Below are 23,117 nucleotides of genomic sequence, written 5' to 3'. Positions count from 1 at the left end.
TTTTCGTTGAGATTTTAGGAAGTGCAATAGTTATAAAATAAAATCTTAAACCAGTAGAGTAGAAATTTAAGAGTGTTCTACACAGCCACCTCCAGTTTAGGTACATGTGCCATTATTTAGGGTACAATAACTCTCTTAATAAAGATAATATAGCTTTCTTCCCAACTCAAGGATTTTAAAGACAGGGATTACATCTCAATCATCTTCATTTTCCTTAGAGGACTCAGTAAATGTATTTCACTTTAAGGCTCAGGGAGTAACATTTATTAAATTATGCTTTAATGTATTAACAGTACTACCACAGCCTCAAAAAGAGGCAGTATTTTTGTAGGGGCATGAGGGGGGAGTCTCTGTTCGTTGGTTAAAGCTTCTAAGACAATCAAATGATAAAAGCATAGCCATTTTTACCACATCCTTTTCTCTGATGTTTGAATTGCATCTAATGTGATTCCTGCTGGATACCAATCCCCTTTAGTATGCTGTTAATGATAAATAATTCTAAATTCCAAATAGAGATTGAGAAATCTCAGTGGGTAACAAACACTTAAAATTCACAGTACATGTTCCCTCTTTTAATGAAAAGGTTCTTACCACATATACAACATGTCATTTGTAGATAAAAACATATAATTTGAGTTTTATCTTAATAATTAAATCAATTACTCTGTTAAAATTGTCAGATACAACTGACTATAAATAAGTCATTTAGGTCGTATAGAGGATGAAAAATCCATTAAAATTAAAATGTGAATATATCTTCCTATCATCATACTACAAACAAATTGAAGGGAGAGGGCAAATCTACTCAGAATTAATTCATAGGGAAAAGTGAAGGAATGTATCAGTCAGCTATTGTCACAAAAATGCTGCATAACAAATCATCCCCAAATTATGATATGCACAATAAAGCATTTATACTTGGCTCGCATATCTACAGGTTGGCTGAGGTTTGGGTGATCTATACTAGGCTCATGCAGGCTTGCCTCCAAGCTGTGAATTAGGTATGTGTCTGCTCCACATATCTCCCATCTTCCTTGGACCACCAGATGCCTGAAGTATATTTATCACATGATAAAAGGAAGCAAAAACAAAATAACCTTTCAAGCATTTGCTCACATGATATCTGCTAACATCTTATTAGCCAAATGAATTCACATGGCTAAGTCCACAGCCTATGGTTAGAAAGTACTCTCCAAGTACCATGGGGCTATGCCAAAAGTATCACTATATAATGCTGCAATTTGAAAGTAAAGAATAAAAACTAATAATCCCATCCACCAACTGGATGTCATTTTTAGGGGGAGAAGGGTAGAACACATGGGACCTATCAAGGGTTAATGATATAATATAGAATTTATATTTTTCTGAATCACATCTTTCCTTTCTCTTAGGTATCACATTTTCTATTTGACACATATTGCTTCTATGCTCTGAACCTTAGAGTAGCTTCTTGGTTTGTGAGATTTTCCCAAAGTAGGGAAATACATAGCCTAGATTCAGGAAAATTCTTCCTGCATGTCCCTGCACTGCTCATGCCAGGTTCTTGAAGGGGATTGTTCAGGTGGCTCCAGAGCCCTAAAATACTGGCTCAAGCTACTGAATATTGTCTTTTATTTCATCTTATTCTTCCTCAGTATTCATCTTCCAAGTGTTCCTCTCCCATGCTGTTACATGTATAGAAAAGCAGGACAGGGGTAAGGGAGCAATTTCTATGGCCTTAATTCCTGTAAAATCAGTGTGTAATTACAAGAAGTTTAAAAGTTCAGCACACTTCCAATCAATATTTTGCTAGATGTAGGTTGAGCAGGACTTCTTTCTTCCCTGAACTAATGGATCTTAATTTTCCAACAAAGTTAAGTATGCTTCAAAGACTAAAGAAGGACTATCTCATTTCAGTTCATGCCTGAGGAATTAATTTTTTCAAACTAATCCATCACAGCCCTGTTTTTACTTGGTGATACATGAAAAAGAAAGACTCATCTAAGCACCACAAGTGGATGAATCTTTTTAGTCAATCATTTCCCTGATGGCGCAAACCCACAATTTTTATGATACTTAATGAAATCATATATAAGGAAAAAAACACATTTCATGTGTGTATATATCAAGTGCTGACATTATTTTCAACTCAAAAGAAATTTCACAATGAAGGGGTAATGGAATTAAGAACTCTTTGCACAGTATTTCAAAATATGCTTTGTGTCTCAGCATATAAGCTGCCTCTTCTTTTAACTATTCCCTGACCTTATCAGCACAGAAACAATCTGTCCTTCTCGGAGCTCCTATTTCACCTGTATTTTCCCATTCTGATGATTCTCATCACTGTCTTACAATTATTTGCCAGCTGTCTATCTTATTTATTTATTTATTTATTTATTTATTTATTTATTTATTTATTTATTTTGAGACCAAGTCTCACCCTGTTATCCAGGCTGGAGTGCAATGGTGCGATCTCGGCTCACCGCAACCCCTGCAGGTTCAAACGATTCTCCTGCCTCAGCTTCCCGAGTAGGTGGGATGACAGGCATGCACCACCACGCCTGGCTAATTTTTGTATTTTTAGTAGAGAAACATGATTTCACCATGTTGACCAGGCTGGTCTGGAACTCCTGAACTCTCGATCCACCCGCCTCGGCCTCCCAAAGTTGGGATTACAGGTGTGAGCCACTGTGCCTGGCAGCCTGTCTATCTTAACTCTGCTATACAACTGTGATCTCATCAAGGGCAGAAATTAAGTTTAATCCAACTTTGAATCCTGTTTAGCATCCAGCAGAACGTATCATCTAATAAGTATTTGTTATGCGATGACTTCATACATTTTTCGTTGACACTACTCTGCCACAATACCTCTTTGAAATAATGGCATTTAAATTCCCTCCCAAAAGTGACTACTATGTCTTGCATCTTATCTACCAAAATCATAGTTTACAACACCTCTCACCTAAACTTTTTATCATGTTTATTAGAGGAAACTGGAATTAATCAAATGTTACATATACCTTCTTTAACTATTTAAATGGGATTCTCTCCACCTAAAACTCATGTTCTCCCTTTTCCTTGCTTTGCCACCCACCAGCAGACTCTTACTTATCAAATTCCATCTTAATTGTCACCTGCTGTTTGTGGCTCTCATCTAGGTCTTCAAAACACTATACATAATAAAAGTATAGCACTAATCACATTGTATCATGGTTATTTATTATTATATACATCTTTAAGGACTTTAATTAAGGGCAACAGAGACCACTCCATTTTTATATTTATGGCACTATCCCTTATCCCAATGCCATGCCTAAGAATAAGTGTATGGTATATATTTTTTAAAGAACATTGTCAACAAGTGCTCCTGCAGTTATTTCTTCCATTGTAGCTCAGTATGTACCACGTTTTCATTAAAATTAGAAAACAGTTCAGAAACTAATTAAGCTTCTAATTTCAATACTTTATAATACCATTTTACAGATTGGTAGTGTCTTTGGTGAAAACAAGATTCACTATAACCACCATCACCATCATAAAATGGTATTTTTGGAATACGAGATAATATATTTGGCATATCTACAGCAACAAAGTGATTCCTCTTTTTCCATTGCCATAATAGTGCTGAGCATAATCATAACTTGTTTGCACTTTGATGCCCATGAAGGGCTGAGCTATGCAAGAAAATAGCTTGCAAATGTTTCTAAGATCTTACATTTACTTTGGCTCATTTGATCACCATATCCGCTTCTGAGTTTTGATATGGGGTGGAGTAAATCTGTCATTCACTTCTACTTTATTATGACAGCTGGTGCTATTTGGCAACTACCCTGTTCAAATTAACCCAAAAAAAGCAATTTTTCACATTTAAAACTAAGACTATGTCTACATCAACACCTAAACAATTGATTGAAAAGTTTAAATTTACTCAGTGAGCAAATTCATTTGTTCTAAATAAAACTGAAAAGCCAACTAAAAGTTGCTTTGACAGTTGGTGGTGCTTTTTTTTTTTTTTTCCTTAAATAATGGAGTTGGGAAGCAGTTTGTAAGCAAGCACAAACTAACGTACTCTTAATATATTCAGTATCTCCCAGTTTTTGTCCTTTCAAAACCGTTGTACATTAGGTACAGATAATTCAAAATACTTTTATACTCTATTTCACCCGAAAGAAGAACCAAACTCATAATTCAAATATGCTAATGACTGTTAAAAGAAACACCTGACCAATTACTTTCTTGTTAAGGTGGTTCTTGATGCCATCCTTTATCCTGGTGGATGTAGAGTTCTTCCCATAATTTTAGCCACATCAAAAGTCGGGCACTAGCTAAACAAATATGTATGATTTATAATGGGAGCCATATTTTAGCAACACAAAACTAGTGGCCTAATATTTAATGAAGACTGTATGTTCAGATGCCTTTTCAATTTAATTGTTTTCTGCTAAATTGTAGAAGAAAATCTCAACCTACCAAAAAAATACTGAGAGATATAACCAAAGAATGAAAAATTATAGATTTATGAATAAGTACAAATCATTTACTAATGTGTTACAATTCGATATGCATATCTTTTAAAACCATTATTCAGCATAACAGTACACAATGTACTTTGTCTAGATCTCTAACTTCAAACAAAAATATCTGCTAGAAAAAACTGCAACTTCTTAAGAAACATTAATAGTATTCTAAGAATACTGTGTATAAGCAAGACTCATTTTTTTCCTTAATATCCTATTAAGATGATCTCCCATATTCTCTTAAAGAGAAACAGATTTGGAAACTTAAAAAAAAAAAAAAAGAAACGGTCTTCCTTTTATTTTTTTTTTTCACTCTCTGGACTATGGTAATTAATGTCTACTCAATACCACGCTCAATCATCTGTCTCCCCTGGGACCAAACTTTCAATTAAACCTTTTATTTCATCCAAGAATGCCTGTTCTCATTGACCACTGTGCTTTTTATCTGTGGATTTATGATAATCTAATGCACATCTCCTCACAGGCAGAATGGCCTTATACATCCTTATTGTTCTTATACCAGAAGAGAAGTGAAAAACAAAATTAGCTCCTGCGGAAGCCAGGAAGGAAACTGCATTTGTTTAACACAGCGAGAGGCCTTTCACTACCTGCCCAGTGGCCTTGGCCATTACTCTGACCTGGCCTCTCAATGTGCTGGCTGCCCCTGGCCTGGCTGTGTGCTTCTGATAAGAGATGCCAACTCCCTTGAGAGCTATTGAGCTGAGAGCAGAGGCAACGCAATCTTTGGGAAATATTTTCAAAGGTTTGTGAAGGAAGTAAGACATTCACATGCGATCAGTATTCTTTTCTGCAAGAAACCCTACAGGTTAAAGAGGAACCTCTGAACTGCTATCTGACAGCAAAAGCTTGGCTTCTTAATAAGTAAGCCACCAGCTTGTTTGCAGCTTTTTGCCTTTACTTTCTTTCCAGCTAGGACATACATGATATGGTTTCTCTTTTAGAAGGGCACAAATAATACTGACATGTTATTAACTTAACCACCATGAAAAAAATTACATTTTTTACAATCATACTCAGTTATACAGCTGAAGACAAAGCTCTATCTAGTACACTTCTATGTCTTTATGATAGAGAGTAAGTCTATGTTATGCATATCCCAAACATGAACAAATGCAGCAGCCTTCATCTTTAGTTTCCTTGCATGCCTACATAGTACATAAAATAATCAAGTTAATTTTTATATTAATATTAATATTTATTTATATAATTTATTTACAACCTAATACCAAAGAGGAATTGAGGTGATTGCATCAATAATTACATTGAAATACATGCCCAGTTTTCAACAAGTTGCTAGTGTTGACAGAGTCATGTTTTTCTGATAGAAGAATCCAGAACCCAGAGTTTTTTTTTTTTTTATTAAAGGTGGTCAAAACCTTAATGAATAATGTTTGTAATTCATTCATTTTAATGAGTAATGGAAACAAGCTTTAAATAGACAATGACTGTGGCTGTGGGTACAGAAACGGCAATTTCTAGTTAGAAAACAGGCTGATGCCATAAGTTTTTCTGTAAACTTGGTGCCTGCAGGTTGAACCTTTGTTTTTCTTAAAAATATACTAATAAATTTTGGCTACATTTCTCTCTTAGCCAAGAGTGCTTGTTTACTCCATGGTATCTCCAAAACATACCAGTAAGTAATAGTTTGCATTCTATTGGATGGTTCATATTTAACCACGTTCTATGGGAGAATACACTGAAACCTCCAATTCAGCAATGAAGGATCACACTTCCCTCTGAGCTGGCTATGGCAGTGAAGTCCCTTATGCTACCCACAGCAGTGGTGGCGTCAGTAGAGGATTGGAGGAAGGGCTCCATCTGTGCCTACTACTATGGCAACAAGCGTTGCCATGGCAGGGGTCGAAGAGGTAGCCATGAGAAAGATATCTGTTGGCAATCTGTGAGCTCTACATTTACTTAAGATAAGGCACTCTCTAGGTCAAATGTTCCCCAGGCATTCTGAACTATGGAACAAATAAACACTCAGAAAAGAATTCATGCAGCCCATTCCCATTCATATATACAGATCTTTCATAATTTGGGCACTGTCTGTATTGAGTGTCATGCCAAGATTTGATGCACAGAAACTTAGAGGGTATTTTGGAATAGGAAAGAATCTTAAAAGACAATTCAGTTCAATTTCCTCCTTTTACAGATAAGAAAATTCTTCTCCCTCTTTATCGTCAAATTATCTTTTTTGATAATCTTAGTATTTAAATACTAAAATTTAGTTAATCAATCTATACAACCGAACTTCTATTCTTCAACCCCAATTCAGATTGTAGGTGTCTAAGAGAGTAATTCTCTATGTGAGGTGGGAGAAGAGAGGGAGGGGAAAGCACATTCTTCATCTAGGGAGACAGGCGTCCGGCATAAGAGAGAAATGCATGTATATGTCAAGAGCCACAACGTTTTAGGTAAAAATGCTGCTAAACAGCAATGTAGTGGAAAGGAGCATGCCTCTCTCACTCTGTATCTCCAACATTGTATTTGCACAAAAAATACGAATTTATGGGAAGATAAGAATAAGAATTATTGGGAAAAGAATTTCCCAATAAGAAATTCATGAATGGAATTAAGACTCAGGAAATTAAATGACCATTTGAAACTCAACCATCTACTAACAGTCCTGGGCCAACAACTTGAATCTTCCATCCCTGACCAATGCTTATTCGCTAAGAACAGTGCACACTCCTACTTCCCTAACCTAATGTGGGAGACTGTAACAATATCGGACTCCATGAATTATATCTCCTTGAAATGTGATTTGGTGCTCTTTCCATCCAGACAGGGAATCTATTCCTCCATCTCTGGGATCTTGCCTGGCCTATGACTTGACCTTGTTTTGACCAAAAGGATGAAGCAGAAGTGACAATGCAACTTCCAAAGTTAAGACTTATGAGCCCGACATCTTCTGCTTTTGTTGTCTTGGAGAATGCCATGTAAGGACACTGAACTAGCCTTTTGGAGGGTGGGAGGGCACATGAGGGAGGACCATGGTGTCCCACCCAACAGCTATTAGAGTACCAACTGACAGACATGTGTAAGGAAGGCCATTCTGGACCTTCCCGCCCAGCAGACTCTCTGGTTCAATGCAGCTCCATGCATAAGTCTAAATGAAACTGGCAGGGGAAGAAGTCACACAACCCACAGAACTGTGAGAAATAATAAAACATAATTTTAACCCTTAAAGTGGTGGGTAGTTGGTTAAACCGCAAGAGATAACTAAAACATAGAACTTATAAAGGAGGGCATTAATTTGATTTTAAATTCACATTTGATGGGTTTTTATAAAATAAATGGTCTTGTTACCGACTTTAAAAGATAGCATAAGTGGCCAACAATATTGTCACTCTAACAAAAATGTTCCTTTCTGTTCCTTTCCTTCCTTTTCCTCAGTTTTCTTTCCTGCCTTCGGAAAGATGTTTGTTACTCATTCTTTGCCCACATTTCTGGAAGTTTTTTCTCTTCTTGCTTCTTTGAATCTATCTAGGGGCTGACCAGAGTCCCACCTCATAAATGAAATCCTTCATGATTTTAAAGTCCTTTGACTTTTAAAGCCTTTTGACTTTAAAGAACTTTAATTTCTTCCTCTTTATTACTTTTATGTCCTTATTAGCCCCTGAACCTCTTTAAATAGTTAAACTCGTGTAACTATTTTTCTTTCATTAGCTTTCCCTACTGACAGGTACCATGCTATATTCTTATATTGTTTCTCTAATACCACTTAGCATGATCTATGCACTCCTGGAGTTAATGAATCATGTTTTAGTACATTTTAGAATACCCACTGCATGGAACAGCATCTAGCAAAAATAAACATTCAATAAATATTTGATCAGCTAAACTGGGAACAGTAGGTGTTCAGTAAATATTTGTTGAACAATTGATTCCTGTCCTCTCCAATGTGGACCCAGAAAAAAGGGAAATAGAGGTGGAAGATGGCAATTCTTCTGAACATCAACCTTTCTTTGATTATCATAGAAGAGAAACATTTGATTTTGGAGAGATAGAGTGAAAGTAAATCAAGGTTAAGATGTTTTGGCTCGCTGTTTTTCTGTTGTGCTGTTTTTTGTTTGCTTTTTTGTTCATTTGTTTCTGTTTGTTTTTCTCCTCCAGTGGGAGTCAAGGGTCTAAAGATGAAATATATAGCTGCTGGGAAGGAGAGAAGGGAGAAAGCCAGCTCTTTCAAGTCACGTGGAAAGTCTGTAACTTACCTGTAGGGCACTAAGGCCGGCATTTCCATAAGTCAGGAACCATAGGCTCCAATATTTATGGGATGAATGTATAGCATAGGCAGCTTTGCCGTTCTCAAAGCTGATACCTTTCTCCATTCTACTGCCATCACCACCATCTTCAATGGTATTTAATGTAACTTAATGTAATATACTATTATGTCCACCACCACCTGGCATAGTAAATACGCTCTGTATAGTTGAGAAATACATGGAGGGTTATTTATTTCTAGAAAGGTATGATGGGAGGTCAGAAGCAAGAATGGAAAGAAAAGGAGGAAGGTAAAGGGGAGAAAGAGGAAATATAAGAAAATTGAAACAACATTTCAAGCTGTTAAACAATCTTTTTTTTTTTTTGGTGTGGGGGGGTGGTGCTAAACCTCTAAGAAATGCAAAGAATTAATTACAGAAAGACTAGGTGATAAAAGTCCTTCATATAACTCAATAAGTGGCCAGGAAACATAATTGAACTCGTTTGTAATTGAATATCCTGCCATCCGGGGCAGATTTTAAGAAGGGTAAACTTAAAGAGACATAACAATATTAAATGTTCTTTTGTCTTTTTAACATATGGGATAAAACATTCTTTTTAAAGAGTGAGCTGGGACTGTGGTGGGGCTTCATTTAGGCAGCAGCAAGAATTGACTCGTATGTGATGTGTACTTGAACATCTTAATTTAAATAATTATAATATCTTAAAGAAAAATGCATCTTAACCCCTGCGATGTTTGATTGTATCTGACAGGTTCAGTAAAAGGGCACCTATCTACTGCTGCATTATGCGTCATATGTTCTGCACACTCATTAAAAATAATGAGAACATATTTAAAAGTCATTGCCCAGAGAATCTTTGGGGACGGGGCAGGAGAAGGAGTAAGTGGCAACAGATTGTTATTTAAGTGTCTATCTCTGTTTTATCAGCCCTTAGGAAAAAGAAGAAAAAAAAAAAAAGGTGATCTTAAGCTGATATTCTTTAATGATAAAGATCACACATTTTCCTGGAAAAACAGGCAGATGAAACATGTTCAGACTTCTGACTATACTCTCAAAATGAGATGGACTGTAGTGGCAATTTCACATGTGTGGTATTTACTTTGATAACAGCTAGAAAAGTCAACCACCATCAATTAAGGCAGTATATTTTTCCCTAATCTTTAAGTATCCTTTACAAAATGAACACATTTCCTTATCTTACACCAAATGTACCTTAACAAATGTACTGATCACAGGCATCAAGGCAATTAAGCAAATCGAGGTTGTACCCTAAGTTTTGTAACAAACTGCTTATCCAGCTTGCTCCAAATCAATAGCTGGCCTAAATTACTGGTAGCATTTGGCTAACTGGGTGATAAGAAGGATATAGTAGGTAATTGGTCACAATATGACTTTTTCTGAGCTGTTTAAATATATATATTCAGAAAGTTCTTTTTCTCCAGCCTCCAGAAGCCTAATCATAGCCACAGTGGCCACTAATAACACATATGTCATGCACCATGAAAATGAGGCCAAATCTCATAGCTCTTCACTGCTAACCTTGCAAGACAATGTATTTAGGCCCCAGTTTTCTGAAATATCATGAGAGCTTTACAGCATAGAACACTCCTTCTTCCACTACCTTCCAATCTCCAACAAAACCCGTCTTGTGATAAAAGCCATTAAGTATGTACTTTCTGACACCTGGAAGCCATATGACCTGGCCAAATCACCCTGCACTTCCTCCATCTGTTTTAATAATGCTGAACCACAGCATTTATCATCATCTATTTTATCAAGACTAGATTTTGCTGACAATAGTTCAGTAGAATTCTTCCAGATATAAGTACTTCCTAGGGAGTAGCAAATGACCATTAATCCCTTGGCCTTGTGGGCTATTGAGTACATTCAAAAAGCTGGCCACAAATAAGGACCCAGTCTCTGAGCACATTGCACAAGTGAGAGAAGGTACAGTGTTTACCTCAGTGAGGTGGAAGTCTTACTTAAAAGCTATTTCTGACTTTGTTTTTGAGACAGGGTCTCACTCTGTTGCCCAGGCTAGAGTGCAGTGATCTTGGCTCACTACAGCCTCTACCTCTCTGGGCTCAGATGATCCTCTTGCCTCAGCCTCTCAAATAACTGGGACTACAGGTGTGTGCCACCATGTCTGGTTAATTTTTGGGTTTTTTTTTTTTTTTTTTTTTTGTAGAGATGGGGTTTCGCCATGTTGTCCGGCCTGGTCTCAAACTCCTGGGTTCAAGCAATCCACTAACCTCAGCCTCCCGAAGTGCTGGGATTACAGGCAGGAGCCACCACAGCCAGCCGTATTTCTGATTTTGACAATGTAAATGCTGATAAGGGGCAATGTTTCCATGTCTCACTTTCATCTTTAAAATGAGATAAATGGAAACTAAGCATAGTTGCTTTGTGATAGTTTAAGCATCACTTTCCTAGAAGCTGTGAAATCTCTAACTTGAGTCCAACCATAGTAGAAGGGTAGACACTGGAATATTGTCCATGTAAGGGGTCAATGGAACATACCTTACCCTATAGCCTCCAATAGAGGTGATAAGAGGAAAGGAAGAAGGGAAATGGGTATAACTGCAAACAAATACCAACAACCCAATATTCCAAGCCTCTGCAAAGTACCTCCTGTGATATGTGTCTGAATCTACAAGTTACAAGGTGGCACGTAAAAAATTTTGAGCACAATCAAATTGAGTGTGGAAATTTTAAAGCACAATCGAGTTGGACCTGAGAAAGTCAAGTACAATTGAGTTTGCCTAAATGAATCAGGGGTAATTGAGTTGGGTAACTGCATTGTACTCAGCACTGGCCCTTTGCCAAAATGAGGGGCACATGGCCAAAAAGGCACAACTCAAATGGGTTTAAAAATTTTCACAGAATATTTTTCCCAGAACGAAAAATTTTTCACAGAATAAGAGACATAAAGTTGAAAATTTGATCACTGAAGCTAGTCAATTATAGCCACTAAGTTATCCTACAGGCTTCATGTTCTTTATAATGAAAACTTGAGTGAGCATCAGAATTATCTGGAAGGCTTGTTGCAACACAGATTTTCTAAGCCCACCTCCAGAGTTTCTGGTTCAGTAGGTGTGGAGGGAGCCTGGGAATCTGCATGCTTACCAAATCCCCAAGTGATGCCAAGACTGCTAGCCTGAGACCACACTCTGAGAACCATTGTTCTAATTATTGCAGCCCAAATTGAAGCATTTAAAATACTTTAACACGATACTGTAAAAATACTTCTAACATTTCAAATTATAACATGATACTTATGGCTTTCATATGTCTTTACAAGTAAACTGTACAACTAGACTGTGCAAATGTCATCATGGTAACTTAAACCACTGAAGCTGTCATTTATGTGAAAAACTATCCTAACCCTCACTGTTGTATGTAGCTGTAATCAGAAATTGCGATTGCTCAGAAATCTGAGAAAATCCCTGCATATATATTTTAAATTTGGTTTAAGAGAATTGTACAGGATAATAATATACTGAATGCAGACTAGATACAGATTAGCAGTAACGGCTCATTTAGCAATACCTTTCCCAGCCTTCCATATCACCAGCTTTAGTAATGCATAGCTTTCATTCATTCAGTCAACAAATATCCACTGAGCATACACTGTGCTCTAGGCACAGGAAATAACAAGGATTAATATGATTCGGCACTCACTGTGTGTCAGCAGCTGCACACAGTTAATTCTCACACAACCCTACAAGGTAGGTGTTGCTTTTATCCTCATTTTGAACAAATGAGGAAATTGAGGCACTGAAAGGCTGAATGAAATTGCAAAGCAGGGATTCACATCCAGGCCATGAGATTCCCGAATGTAGCGTCTTAAGGACTATTTCTTTATAGTTCTTAAGGTCTACTGGAGAAATTGTAATATTGTGTGATTCAGGGGCATGCTAAGGTGTACCCTTAATATGGATGGAAAACTAAGTAAGGTTCCATAAACTAGACCTGGGGGCTCAAGGAAGCTTTGCCCAAGCAAATGACCTATAGGTAGATATCTTAAGGACTTTTGAGGTACAAAAGAGGAGAGGAGTGTCCTCCCTTTCAAAGATGAAGAGTTTGGAATGAGAGTAGAGAGTAGTGGAAGAAAAATGCCAAGGCTCACTGGCCCATAAAACAGCTTGGGATTCATGAAACTCATACAACTCTAGGATAATAATAGTTGTTTTCTCCTGCCAACCAGTAATGATATCACAACACATCTAAACTCAAAACTTTGGAATTATTGATATTTCTCACTCCTTCACTCCCACATCTACCAGTTGCCAAAACCAAAATTTTCTACCTCAATTTTCTTCTCTCCATTCTTAACAGGTGGGAAAACCTAATCTGTGCATTTAATATCTCTCATTCAAATAAGCAATGGTTATAATAACAAAGAACATTTGTTAAATCCCATTCTCTGTGCCCCATTGTAAGCATTTTACATGCATCTCATTTAATTCTAACAACTAGTCTCTTGGGTAGACACTAGTCTAGTCCCCATGTTATGGATGAGGAATGGAGGCTCAGGGAGATAACTTCATCAAGGCCATTTAATCAATAAGTGATAGAAACAAGGCTCAACCCAGGTGTGACTGATTCCAGGTCCCAAGCTCCTTACCGGTACCCTCTAGTGAATTACAATAAGCTCTTAGTAGATATCCTAACATCTCTTTGTCCCTCCAAATGTATTCAAAATAGCACTACTTCTTATGTTAGTCTCCTGCTCAGTAATCTGTCAAACTGGGCTGCTTACTGTCTTCTTGTACTTTTGTACTTTCTAATCTCTGAGTAACTGAAGAGAGTATTTCTTTTGCCCATGTGGCTCTGTATCTTGAAATTCTATTCAATTCTCAAGTCTCTTTTTCAAATGCTGCCATGTTCTTGAAGGTTTTCTTGGTTCCTGACATCCTTTGAATCCCCATAACAATTTATTTGCTCATTTGATCCACTTAGCACTCTTCTTTTCTTTATGGTCTAGAAGCTCCTTGAAGACAAGACACATCTTCAGATAAAGCTTCTAGCTTCATCTCTGGAAGTTCACGTTGCAGAGCCTTGACTAAGATTCAGTACATACTGGTTGAAAGAAAATGCCGTAAGAAAATGGAAATTATTGTAGGGAAAAGCTGAAATAGAAACTCTATCTTAACAAGGACTTCATCATAAGACATGAACTGTGTTACTTGGAGAATACATAAAATATAGCAAGGCACTTTGGATTTTGCATAATTATTTAAATTCCAAAACATATCTCATGCACATTATTTTAGGTAGAAAAGTCATTTTGAAATTATCTTTCAATTTCTGCTACTTATCCACAAATAACTGCTATAATATTCATTCTTCCTTAAGTATCTCAGTTAATTAAGCATGGAATCATTTGAATCAAATAGCCAAAGGGAATGAAATAATATATCAGTTAAATGAGGTTCATCTAAGATTTCAAACCAAAATTCTATAATTTATGATGCTAAATAATTTGACATTTCAAACTATGAAGAAGTTGGACTACATCTCGCATGCTAAGGTAGTCGCAGGGACAGGTAGCTACAACAGTGTTGGACTACACTAAGCTCAGCAACTGTTAAGGAGGGCTCCACATGCATGTGCATCATTTTTTCTCAGCAAAAGCAATATTCCTAAGTGAAGGTCAAAGCAGCATGACAAACATGGCTAACTTTTGGTTTTCAATCATACCAGGCAGGAGAAACTTGCTTGCTTGAAGTGTAGTTAATCTCACTTGCAGAGGCCAGCATCAAATATCAAATAGCAGGCAAATTTGGCAGGTAGAAATTATAAATACATTTGAAATTTTTTTAGCACATTTTACCCACCACGGGTTGCTGTGATTTTCCGGATGATTTAGAAATAAGGCAGCAGGTCAGAAAATGAAATGTTAAAGAAGTTAACAAAGAAAGGACAGAATCTTCCTTTCTGCCCAATAAAAAAAGAAGGCATGCACATACATGCACATGTATACACACATACATAGAGAATAACTTTCTCCTTCTCTCTCTAGCTCTTAAAGAAATGAAGCCATGAAATTAACAGAAAAACTTCAGTTTTTCAGGAGCTTTCTTAAGTGGAAATATGGTTTTATCTGACATTTAGCATAAGAAAGAACTTCAGGTATCAGAGATAGAAAAGAACTTGTAGATTACATCTCTTACAGAACTGACCAAACCACCAACTGATTAACTAGCACAGTTTTCATTTCAAGTGTAGACACAGACAGAGCAGTTTAGCCTTCGATTCTAAATCTATTACCAAAACTAATCTCAAAGCACCTTCTGCAAAAATGTTCCTTATGTGAACACCTCCTCAGTAAACTCTCACCCAGTCAGGGGGTGAGGACACCAAAGGATCTTTCAGAATGGGATTCTGGAAAGATTACCTTTGAAACACCATTCTTTTGGTAAAGATACTAGAAACAGCTAAATAGTTGTAATGTTATTATATAAATTCTTCTCACTTGATTTTCAACCCGGTCTGCCCCAGATGGAAAGAAGGTTGGCTGAATGTGTTGTTAAACTTGTGATGTTAATCAATTGCTCAGGAAGAACGACACAAACTAGAATGTAGAAGTTCAGCACAGTTCTTTTAGGTGGCAGGTCAGGCGAAATGACCAGGAAATGGATACCATGGTCTTTGGAATGACAGAGTCACATCCAAGAGATGATTCTATATTGGGACTTCCTGATTAACTGCTGACCACACGCTCCCTTAGCTTAAGTTTTAAGACTTTACAAGAAGCTAACGAGAACAAGGAAGTAAGGAAGACTGAAGTGTCAGAAACTAGGCAGCGCAGTGCTGTTAAGAAGGTACAGAGCTCGCAGAACAGCAACGCTTAACAAAAGAGGACAGTTTCTTAGAACAGGAAAACAATAAACACAGTTTGTTTTCCTCAAAGGAGACAGAACAAGACAAAAGTAGGAAGTGCTGTCCTTCCTTCATCCTGCCAGATTTTCAATGGAAAGTCAAGTGTGTACATCAATCATGATAAGGAAGAAGAGACCAAAGTGATATCACCTTCAAGTTTTTGAAAGGAAAACACAAAGATGTATCACATAACACACTTCTTTATTTTGCCCTTTCAAACAGGCCAGTGCATGCCACACTATGAAGTAATTCCCACTGAAATAGCCCAGCACGTGCCAAACATCACATCTCTTTAAACTTCCTGCAAGGTTCTTGCCTCTTGGCATTCGAGGCAGGGATTTGGGCTGGAAAAAGAGTGCCTTTCCTTATTTCTTCAACACGAAGACTGTGGGTCCACACGACTTGGGTGCTTATAAACCTCAAAGGCCCTTGCTTTGCTATCGTGATAAAGAAAATTCCACATTATTTGGATGGTTGACTGTCAACTATATTTGAGAGTCTAGATATTTGCTAGAAAGTTCTAAAGGAATGAATACTAAGCATATACCCTCTAAATTTAGTATAGAACTAGAAACAATGAGAAGAAATAATTTGCTTGCCCTCATAATCTCACAGTTGCACAGTTAATACGCTCCCTGGTGGACTTGGCCTATGTCATTCTGGGATAGAAATCAAATTTCACTAAATTCCATTAAATGAGAGTAAAATAATACATACAGCTGCCTCCCTTATCAATTTGATTGGTTATAAAAATGCTTGTAATTCAGTATTTTGGATCCCAGAATACATTATGAAATAACAAAAAATAAAACAATCATTGTTCAAAAATAGTGGTTAATTCCAGGCAAGCCTGCACAAATCTATCTACCCTGTAATATATCTAGAGTATAGAATTGTATTTACACTACTACAGAAGTGGTCTTTTATTAGAAAAAAAATTATAGCTAGCATATTTTCAGAACTTATGATTAGTCAGAAACTATGCTACGAGCTTTGTCTGTATTATCTCATTTAATCTTCACAACAATTCTCGCAATACAGATGAGGAAACAGCCTCTGAGTCATTTTCCAAACTGATCTACATCACACAGCTAGTAAGTGGTAGATACAGAAGTTGAATTCTGGGATTTGAACTCCAGAGACCATGTTAAATGTTATTCCAGTTGCTAACGTAAGATGTAATTGTCTTTGATGGGGAATGAATTCAGAGTTTTAAACTGGGATAAATCAGCATCCCTTACCTGGGGGAGGGGCAAAGCTTCTAGGAAGAAGGTATTAACTGTGGGGTTAAAAATTCTAGAGGTCATATGGGATAAGGGTATAAGGAACTACTAGACAGAAACTGCAGGCTCAAGGGTTTAAGTTCCCAGTTGGAGTTCTGTTGTTGGGTTCTTCTGCATGCTAAGGGGCTGGCTGAAATATTTCTGGTTTTATGCAGGGTTTTATTTCTTCCAGGACTACAGTTCAATGGAATACACAGTCAAAACTTCTTTCTTTGCTCTCCTATCTCAGAAACAAGCACATAGTTCCACTGAGAATTTTGGAGAGTTTTTATTTCTAGCAACCTAAATATCAGACAAGAAATGAAAGGGCTTCTTGCTGTGCATACACACACTGCCCCCTCTTTTATTGTTTCTTTTCACTTTGACCCTTGTAGAGAAAGACCGAGGTCTTTGGATAAATAACAGATTGAAAGAAAAATCCATCTGTATTTTAGAAAAAAAAAAAATCCAGACTCCAAGTTTCTGCATCATTTCTCTAGTAAGTATGAGGAGATGAGATAGACATTCAGGATTCTACCTTTCAAACCGTTGGGTATGGCGGAGTCAAGTAGAGGAATGGAATTGGGGACTGTATCTGCATGACTCTGATGACTTTCTTTTTCTTAATTTCCCTATTTTATTACAGATCTCCCCAGAGTATACAATAAGGAAAGGGAAAAAATGGGTAAGATGATGGGAAAGAGAAGGAAAGGGAGAAAGAAAATTCCATGCCAAGGAAACTTGGAGGTAAGTGATCCTTTTGGCAGGTATTAAGGAGCATTAATATATAAGACAGGTGATTTGACAAGGTTGTAGACTCAAACATAAATATAAATATATGTAACAGAACGGTAGGATCAGAGAGACAACTTAGAGCTTGTGTAGTCTTATTTAACCTCAATCAGGAAACTTTTTCTAGAGCATCTTAGACAGTTGGCGAGGCAAGCTCTGTTTAAATATTCTATCTAACCCATTTCCTTCTTGGACAGGTCCATTAAAGTTCTCATAACATTATCCTCTTCCAACCATTTGTTTTGGAACAAGCTCAATGAGGGCAGGGAGTGAGTCTTAACTATTTTTGTATCCGCAGAACCTCCAACTTTGTACACAGCCGATGCTTAGTAAGTGGTTGAGTTAATGCATACGTTGATTAATGGGTACAGACTGTCTGAAGAAACAGATTAGGTCTACCTTCCAATCCATACAATAACTCTTTACATATCTGATAATAATTGTCCTGTCTCCTAATATTTTTCTTCTTCAAGTGAAATATCATCAGTTCTGTCAACTAATCCTTACTGTTCTAATAACCTAACTCTGGGAACCTACATGTGCCTTTGTCAATTCTTACACAGATTCAAAGGAAATAACAAGGAATAAATACGAGCCCTTTTATCACATTTGTTTCTATTTGTTATTAGCTATAAAATCCCTTTTGAATTTTCTTTTCTTTTTTTTTTTTTTTTTTTTTGAGACAGAGTCTTGTTCTGTTGCCCAGGCTGGAGTGCACTGGTGCAATCTTGGCTCACTGCAACCTCTGCTTCCCAGGTTCAAGTGATTCTCCTGTCTCAGTCTCCTAAGTAGCTGGTACTACAGGCACATGCCACCGTGCCCGGCTACTTTTTGTATTTTTTAGTAGAGATGGGGTTTCACCATATTGGTGAGGTTTCGAACTCCTGACCTCAGGTGATCCACCTGTCTCGGCCTCCCAAAGTGCTGGGATTACAGGTGTGAGCCACTGCACCTGGCCCCCTTTTGAATTTTCTATAGCCTTCTTAAAAGCACAATTTCAATAAAATAAATAATATGTATTTATTGTAAAAAAAGAAAATGAAAACCTCTCATAACTGATATCCCAGATGTATCTTCTTCTAGTTGTTAACAAGTTTTAAAATGTAATTTGATGATACTGCACACATAATTTTATATCCTACTTTTAAATAAAGTATTCGATTATGAACATTTCTCATGCTATCATCAATTTTTTACAGAAACCATTTTAAGTACTTCTATATTTCACTGGCAAGCTATCTAGTTATTTATCTAACCAATGCCTTATGGTTATACAGGACCCAATATATCACTACAATAGATAGGACTTTAGGGGAAAAAATCAATGTACATGAATTTTTTCCACATCTTTGATCATCAGTTTAGGACAGATTACTTGAAGTCTAGTTACTAGGTCTAAGGGTATACATTTTTAATAAGGCTTTTGAACTCATCTTTCTCAAGATGTCAATCCCAGCCCTCAAGAATAGGTTAAATACCCTTGTTTTATGTTATCATGGCACTCCGCATCTTCCCTTCATAATCTTCATCGCCATTTTGAACACCTGGCTATCTTTTTATTTACTGTTAGACTGTAAACTTCATTAAAGTAGGTCCACAAATTATTTTGCTGACTGTGTTTTGCCTAGGGCTTAGCACACATCACACATTCAATATATATTTTATTGAATTAGTGGCATACTGTTGAATCATTGCTTATTGCTGAAGGTGTTTGAATCTGTGCCCTGGAAGCACTGCTTACATATACCCACTGGCTGTGTCAATGTCCTAAAAGTGTGATACCCCAAATGGGGTAAAATACCCTGAGTGTGATTCAACTTTGGTTATGAATGAAGTCTGTGACTTAGAACTCGTTTCTTAGCTATAATGAGTTCATTGAGTGTATTAAGCTTGGCATTAAAAATTCAGTGAGACTGAGATCTGAACATTACCAACTCTCGGGGCAGAAAATGTCCTTCTTGGCGGGCAATGACCAGCGATGCTGTCTCCCCCTGCTTGGTGCTCCTGAGCATGGCCACAAGCTCTTCCTGGGTTCTTCCAGTGACATCTCTCCCATTTACCTAATGAATAAAATCATATAAGCAGCCACAATCACAGTACTTGTTACCTCCTTCTACACTACATAGTTTTGAAAACAAGAAGCAAATGGGCTCCCATACTTGAGGAAGCTCTGAAAAGATAAAAACTAAATACGTGGGCAAAAACCAACAATGTTTCCCATAATGCATCATCATTATGATGCTGGATGAACTCAGAATCAGTAATTAATATCAGCAGTTTTTCCTAAGACATCAGATTTTTATGTGGGGAAACTGGACTAATAGATACCAGAAAATGATTCTGCTTAAGGTAGAAGGCAGATTTCAAAGGCTTACTTAGTGCCATTTTCTGCCTAATTCAACAAGCAGAGCGAACCATGATCACAAGGCAAATTTCTCTGCAAATACGAATCTAGCGATAGAATCCTGCAGTTTTTAAATGTATTTAGAAAATTATAGTCACCAGATTATCATAGATTACTGGAAATTCTTATTTGGAGCTACATTAGTCATTTGGTGCATCTTCTTTCATGATCTAGAACAACATGAAAAGCAAAAGTGTTGCTTCTAATGAAGATGATTGCTTCAAAGGTAAATGGACAATATATAATTATCAAGACAATAATGTCCTCAGACAAAAATAAATGAAAACAAACAGCCACCCTCTTGCTTTTGGTATCCCAAACATATCTCTCTGCAAAATCCCTTACAGCTGTTTTCATTGCTATCCTAGCACAGATGATAGAGATACGGACAAAGCACAGAATGACCTGAGATACTCTGGCTTGTCCTGGCCAAGTTTGAAAAGACTATTATAAAGACTTTTTAACTTTTCAGCCCTAAATGAATACATGTTGAATTCTTAGATTCAATCCAAATTTCATAGGGACCTAAGAGGTAGAAGTAAGAGAGGTAAGATCAGAAATGGTTTTCATTATCATTTGGCCCCGTATCACTGACCTTACTAGGGATTTACAAAGTTAGACTCCTCATTAACCAGTTCTATACTTAAAGTTCTTATCTTGTCTATAAGTAATAATTTTTAATATATATTAGGCTCAAAATAAAAATATTAATATATTTACATATATTTCAATGCAATTAAATGACATTATTTAAATGCCGAGAAATATTTTCATACAACTATTAATTCCAATTCTTACCTCCAAAATTCTGTCCCCTGATTGTAGGCGGCCATCTTTTATTGCTGCTCCCTTTGGTAAAATGTTTTTTACAAAAATGGGACCAGGACCATGTATGGAAGAGTCTCTGGTAACCACAGTGAAACCAAGTCCTTCAGGGCCTAGTGTATAAGAACAGGAAAATGTATAGTCATCTGAGTAATATTATATTCAATTTTACAGTAAGATCTACCTAATTTAGACTAATATAGAATCAGCAAAATATTTACATTCTGAGACATTTTAAATATGCTTCAGTTATTTGGGTTTCAAATGCAGATTATAGTTCCTGACAGGCCATGACGGTATCAAAGTGAACTTAGGGCCCAATCCAGATGTGTAACACTTTGGCTTATTCAGGTTCTAGAAGAAATGCACATGTTATCCAGATGCCCAGGAGATTGATTTCTCAATAAACCATAACCTGACTTCATACTTTCTGAGAAGCAAAAGGCCATTTGACTTAAGTTCTGTTAGCCTCTTAAATGAGCTGGACAACCTGTGGCTGAGCCCTCTACTTGTGGCTCAATTCCCCGTACTGCTGCATCCCACTGTCTGGTCAGCAAGCATCTTGCTGCTCCTGTCCTGTCTTCTTGCATCTCCAATTTCTCCCTTCTCATGTATTTTTTACTCAGTCTAAAGGTATGCTCAGATTTCTCTACCCTGAAGGATCCTTACTTCCATCTTACTGCTTCTTCCAGCTTCCATCACCAGTGAGCTACTCATGACCATCTCCGTTGGTCTAGCTTTGATGATTCCCACCATTTTCTTGAAATTGACTCTCTCTTTGGTTTTCATGTCTTTATTTTCTGATTATTTTCCTATCTTTGATCATATCACATCCATCATTCTCTCTAAATCTTACCCATTATCCTGCCATGAAGCCATAGATGTTCCCCAAGGATCTGTCCTGGACCAATTTGTCCCCTAGACTCCCTGCCTTGGCCAGCTCCTGCATCCAAATATATCTTCCAGTGAAACAGACCTACATCTTTATGGCTCTAATGTCTGTTTCTGATGTCAGCTTCCTAGAAGTCATCATGCACATTTCAAACTTCACTACGTACCTCCCTCTCCAATCCAGATTCTGACCTTTTCAAATATCCTCATCTACTTAAAATTCTAATTTCTAGCAATGACATCTCCATTATGCAACTTGATCTGGCTGAAAAACTTCAGCAATCACTGTAATTCTTCTCTTTTTTCCTTCCTACAACCAGTCATTTATTAAGGCATGCCAAGTATGTTTCCACCTTTAGACAGATGCAATGCACCCTTTACTTAACCTTTGTTGTTTGGCCTTGTCTTCAGTGTATCTTTTTGCTGTCAGATTAATCTTGCTAAAGTACAGATGTGACGTCGTATCTTTCATTTTTGCATTCAAGGCTTTGTAATACATTTTTAAGGTGATTCTGTGTCTGATTCATTTTTCTATACCCAAAGCACCCAAATCTGTGTCTTCCACACAGCTGGATCATTTGAACAAAAAATACAACTGAGGCATTTAAATAAAAAAACTGATTGATAAGTACACTGAAGTATTTTTATATGTACTAGTCAATGCATTTTATTCCCAGAATAGAATTCTTATAGGTGAATGAAGTTTTGATCAGAGAATCTTTCCAGAATTGTTTTCATATCCTAATTAAAGATACATTATTTGTTTCCGAAAGACATTTATAGTTTTTCTAAAACTACCTTGTGACCATAAATTCTCTATTAATTCAGACAAGAATCTATAAGATCTTGGTTTCTTTTGAATTGTCTTGAAAAACACAGAATTTCAGAAGGTTGCAATGGGGGAAGGGAATATCAAACAGAGGTTACAAAATGAACAAAAGCACAGAAGCGCATGAATGCTTATGTATGTGTGTATAACACTGCATAAAGATGCATGTACACACATGATCTCTTCTCACTGATCTGTGCTTGAAATGGATAGAAAAGTTGAAAAAGATGAATAAAGATTGTACATGCTTTTGAAATTAGGTATGTTTTAAATAAATGTTTGCGATGTTGAATCAGAGAAATTAGTAAACATTACCTATTTGCTTTCTGAGGAGTAAAATTTGTTGTTATAAGACTGTCTTAGAAAAACAATACGCTTTTTGGACATGGCCTAAAGGATGCTTCAAGAATCACTAATCGTGCTCAGAAAAGGGACAACTGAATTTTCGTGCCTATTTAGTGTTAAGTTGTAATACAATATTGC

At 36.9% G+C, this 23,117-nt stretch overlaps 1 protein-coding gene across 5 annotated transcripts in view; it reads right to left on the bottom strand.

The window, feature by feature from the left end:
• PARD3B (par-3 family cell polarity regulator beta) overlaps positions 1 to 23,117 on the bottom strand; it is a 1,095,296-nt gene that overhangs the window by 484,087 nt on the left and 588,092 nt on the right. For all 5 annotated transcript variants that reach the window (XR_001484068.4, XM_005574020.5, XM_005574021.5 and 2 more), the window contains exons 9-10: positions 20,888 to 21,027; positions 19,617 to 19,745 (exon numbers count right to left, since the gene is read on the bottom strand). Coding sequence is in view for 4 of the 5 variants with exons in the window: in XM_005574020.5 (XP_005574077.3) it covers positions 19,617 to 19,745; positions 20,888 to 21,027 (269 nt within the window). In the remaining variant the exon portion in view is untranslated. The remainder of the gene's footprint in view (positions 1 to 19,616; positions 19,746 to 20,887; positions 21,028 to 23,117) is intronic.

The sequence above is a fragment of the Macaca fascicularis genome, chromosome 12, assembly GCF_037993035.2.
Source record: "Macaca fascicularis isolate 582-1 chromosome 12, T2T-MFA8v1.1".
In the NCBI taxonomy this organism is placed as follows: domain Eukaryota; kingdom Metazoa; phylum Chordata; class Mammalia; order Primates; family Cercopithecidae; genus Macaca; species Macaca fascicularis.
Note: the sequence above shows the minus strand (reverse complement) of the source record. Positions and strands in the feature narration are given on the sequence as shown.